At 37.0% G+C, this 4,338-nt stretch overlaps 1 protein-coding gene across 1 annotated transcript; it reads left to right on the top strand.

Moving 5' to 3' along the window:
* Nucleotides 1-1,045: 1,045 nt before the first annotated feature.
* On the top strand, nucleotides 1,046-3,425 carry LOC103521124 (subtilisin-like protease 10; the record flags this gene model as incomplete). The annotated part of the gene is made up of 5 exons (XM_008486230.2): nucleotides 1,046-1,188; nucleotides 1,580-1,637; nucleotides 1,930-1,996; nucleotides 2,546-2,809; nucleotides 3,287-3,425. Coding segments are annotated over exons 1-5 (635 nt in total), but the record flags the coding sequence as incomplete, so codon positions are not given.
* Between the last annotated feature and the right edge of the window lie 913 nt (nucleotides 3,426-4,338).

Here is a 4,338-nt window from a genome sequence, read left to right as displayed (position 1 = left end):
CAAAGCAATCACCCTAGTTAGGGCTGATTGAGAGGATGACGAAAAACGCGACCCTGTCAGTACACGGGAAAAGATAGCATGTTTACTTAAGTGTTCACTCTTTCGTCCTCCTTTGTGTCTCAAAACACTTGGTAAAAAAATCAGCTTGGCTTGTATCTTGTTCCCAAGTGTTAGTACCTCCCATACTCCTGTTACTTTCACCATAAGAATGTCAGGAGTTGTGCAATAACTTCTCATAGAATAGATAGACCTGAGAGCTTTGTATATTTTTTCAGGGGCCTCTTTTGCCCATATTTATGCAGAAAATACATTGGTAATTAAATTGCTGTTATGTAGCATCTATGTCAAACATCTGATTGGCAAAATTTACTTCCGTCTGAATTTTCATACATGTATACCTAAATTAGGGCATTCAGCATTGGTTCTCAAATTATTCCAAATGGAAAAAAAGCAACCTGTAGTCTCATATCTTACACCCCACCCCTTCGAAAAAGAAGAAGAAGAAGAAGAAGAAGAGTTTAGATTTTCTTGGCCATTGCAACTTCACTGTCGTTTCTTATGCTGTGATTGGCAAAATTTACTTCCGTCTGAATTTTCATACATGTATACCTAAATTAGGGCATTCAGCATTGGTTCTCAAATTATTCCAAATAGAAAAAAAAGCAACCTGTAGTCTCATATCTTACACCCCACCCCTTTTTATGAACAAAATAAGCATTGGCTTTCAAGTACTCTAGCATCAATTCCAAATGTTTGATGAGCCAAAATTTACTTCAGTCTGATGTAAGAGCAAGGTTTTTCATTCATAAATACCAACAGACTTATTTTTCCCTTTTTATGAACAAAATAAGCATTGGCTTTCAAGTACTCTAGCATCAATTCCAAATGTTTGATGAGCCAAAATTTACTTCAGTCAGTCTGATGTAAGAGCAAGGTTTTTCATTCATAAATACCAACAGACTTATTTTTATCATTGTTATTATTATTTTCTGCTTCAGATGGTGTAACTACTTTCAGTATCTTACTCTCATGGTTAACACTCCTATGAGGATTCAGTTTTTATTTTATCTCTACATGAAAAATGAATGATAACAGCAACAACAAAATGAGTCAACAAACAATGCCTCCACAGTCGCAGTGGTTTCCTCAGATGAATCCGTACGGATATTATGGCATGAATCAGTATGGGTAGGTGTTCATAATTATTATAAGTTGGGCTCAGCCTCCGTGGATGAGTGGGTATCACACTAGGCTTGCATGCAGGAGGTCTGGGTTTGATTCCCAGTGGGGCCAAGGTTTTTTTTGGCTCTGTGCTTGGATTTTGGGGTGCACTCAGCTTCGTGAGGACAATTGAGTAGCGACCAGTGGAGCATTAACAGAGTAAAAAGAAAAATTATAGATATCACAGAAATAGTACAGGAGGCTCTTAGTAATGCTCTGATATCCACAAAATTTGTGAAGAAGCTCTCAGCTTCACCACAAATAAATCTTTTGAGATACATAATTATCCTCTACTACTTAATGATATTTAATTTTGGTTCTTAGGATGTGTATTTAATTTTGGTGTTTTTTATTTCAGGTTTGGTGGTTTTGGAGCCCCAACCCCATTCTTTCCTCCTGGAGGGTTTTATCCATCGGTAAGTTTCATTAGAATGGTTTCATGTAAAATGGTGTGTTTCTTACTTTAGTTGTATTTTCCCTGGAAACAGAAATGATTCTGATGGCATACCATGTTGGACTTCCTATGTTTTAGCATAGTGTTAAGAAGAAGGGAAACTCCGAAAGGAAAATGTAAGTAGGTAACCTGTCTTATTCTTGTAAAACAACTTCGTGTAAGTGCTTAGGACTTGGAACAGGTGAAAAAGTTTTGAAATCTTTTTGATAAACCTAACATTTTTTTTTTTTTTTCTTTCTCTTGGATATTTTCAGCAAATGCCCAATCACATGATAAATCAACAAGGGATGGGTGTTCAGATGAAGGGATTTGTATCCGGGGGTAAGTTACACTTTTCCTTCCCTTAACACCTTGGTTCAACTGGGTACCCTCCTTTGGGTTCTATTTTTTCTTTTTTTTTTTCCTTTTGAAAATACAATATTCCATTACATCATTTAAATTTATGCTTGGGAAAAAATCCTTTGAGATACATATCAACTATTTATTCTTCATCTAGATCAGGGGTGGCCAGTGCGGCGCAAGCCCATTTTAAGGGAACCGTAAGCTTATTTTGAGGGAACCAAAAAAAAAGTGTAAATGTACCTTATTGAGTACCTAATGGAGATATTTTGAATATTTGAATAACCTCGAACACTTTTGAAAGTTAAGAAGGGAACTGCAACAAAAAAAGTCTGGCCACCCCTGATCTAGATGGATTTAATGCTAGTTATAAGTTAAGTTATACTATCTAGGGCCTAGGTTAAGCAATCATGACATTGTACTCATACTATTTTGTATATAATGTACAGTAAAAATTATAATAAATAAATAATTTATTATTCTTGAAGTGAACTCAATTTTTTACTTATTTTTGTCTCTCTCCCCACCCAGGTAAACTTGAAACTACAACCAATGCTACTAACGTAAAGAAGGAAGACACAAACCCATCGGACGGAAACAAGGGAGAAACCAGTGCTGCTAAAACTGAAGGGGAAAACTCGAGTAAACCAGCAGGGGACGATAGCAACAAGATGGACATTGACTTGCCTCCATTACCTCCTGGACCTGCACCACCTCCGTTTGCAAATTTCCCGAGACCCCCTCTGCTGCCTGGTCCTCCTCCTGGTCCTGGATTTGGTCCACCTCCTATGATGAGTAAGTCAACGAAACAATCATGGTCTTTCACTTTTAATCGAAAGTTTTATTCTAGAAAGTTCCAAAGGTAAAAACCAAGGTTTGCAAATTTCCCGAGACCCCCTCTGCTGCCTGGTCCTCCTCCTGGCCCTGGATTTGGTCCACCTCCTATGATGAGTAAGTCAACGGAACAATCATGGTCTTTCACTTTTAATTGAAAGTTTTATTCTAGAAAGTTCCAAAGGTAAAAACCAAGTTTTGAGTAATTCAGCTTGAAATTTTTTGAATTGCCATTAAGTAAGAATGATTGGGAGAGTTGTACAAAAAATGTGTGTAATAGCCTGTTTCTACTTGTCGTTCAGAACAAATTTGTGTTGTGTGAACACTCTCATTAAAAGAAAAAAAAAAAAAAAATCATTATCTGGATATCCTATAGGCAACGATTTTTCTTTCATGGATAAGTGTTTCATGTGATGTTTTTCTTCTTTGTTTTCACAGATGGCTCCCCGATGAGATTCAACATGAACTTCAACAAGAACAAGTTCAACAACAATCATCAGAATCAACAACAACAGCAACAACAACAAATGAACTTTGGTGTCAAAATGCAAGGTAAGTTCAAGAGTCTCTTCAATTTGTGAGTAGGTATCACAGCAGTACTATGTGCCTCCTTTGCAATAAATTTTAATTTTTCAACTATCTCTTAACATTGGTAATGCAACCACTGCTGCTATTTGATTAAAGATGCTTGCTACTCAATTGTCCTCCGAGGCTAATTGCACCCCAAGGACAGAGCTGAAAAAACTTCGACCCCACCCCTCATTAGTCGCCACAATTGTAGACAACTATGTGTACAATTTAGACAAGGAGTAAAATTAGCAACAGAGAGAGGAATTGTAAATGTTTAAAAATAAATAAAAGATGATTTATTGAAAAAAAAAGGAAGAAAATTCAACCCAGGATTTTCAGTGTGCAAGCCTAGTGTGATACCCAAATGAACTTTGGTGTCAAAATGCAAGGTAAGTTCAAGAGTCTCTTCACTTTGTGAGTATCACAGCAGTACTATGTGCCTCCTTTGCAATAAAATTTTAATTTTTCAACTATCTCTTCACATTGGTAATGCAACTACTGCCGCTATTTGATTAAAGATGCTAGCTACTCAATTGTCCTCCGAGGCTAATTGCACCCCAAGGACAGAGCTGAAAAAACTTTGACCCCACCCCTCATTAGTCGCCACAATTGTAGACAACTATGTGTACACTTTAGACAAGGAGTAAAATCAGCAATAGAGAGAGGAATATTGTATATGTTTAAAAATAAATAAAAGATGATTTATTGAAAAAAAAGGAAGAAAATTGAACCCAGGATTTTCAGCGTGCAAGCCTAGTGTGATACCCACTCGGCCACAAAGGTTGCTTGATTCCTAATTATTTTCAGGAGCCAGAGTGCACCCCACCATTCCAAGTACGATTTAACCCTCTTGTGCTATATATACTTAACCATGGGGAGACTTGCCATTTCACTGAGTTCTTCACCTGTCCTGTCGATTG

The sequence above is a fragment of the Diaphorina citri genome, unplaced genomic scaffold, assembly GCF_000475195.1.
Source record: "Diaphorina citri unplaced genomic scaffold, Diaci psyllid genome assembly version 1.1 scaffold4562, whole genome shotgun sequence".
Taxonomy (NCBI): Eukaryota; Metazoa; Arthropoda; class Insecta; order Hemiptera; family Psyllidae; genus Diaphorina; species Diaphorina citri.
The sequence above is the reverse complement of the archived record's forward strand: the minus strand, read 5'-3'. Positions and strand labels throughout refer to the sequence as shown.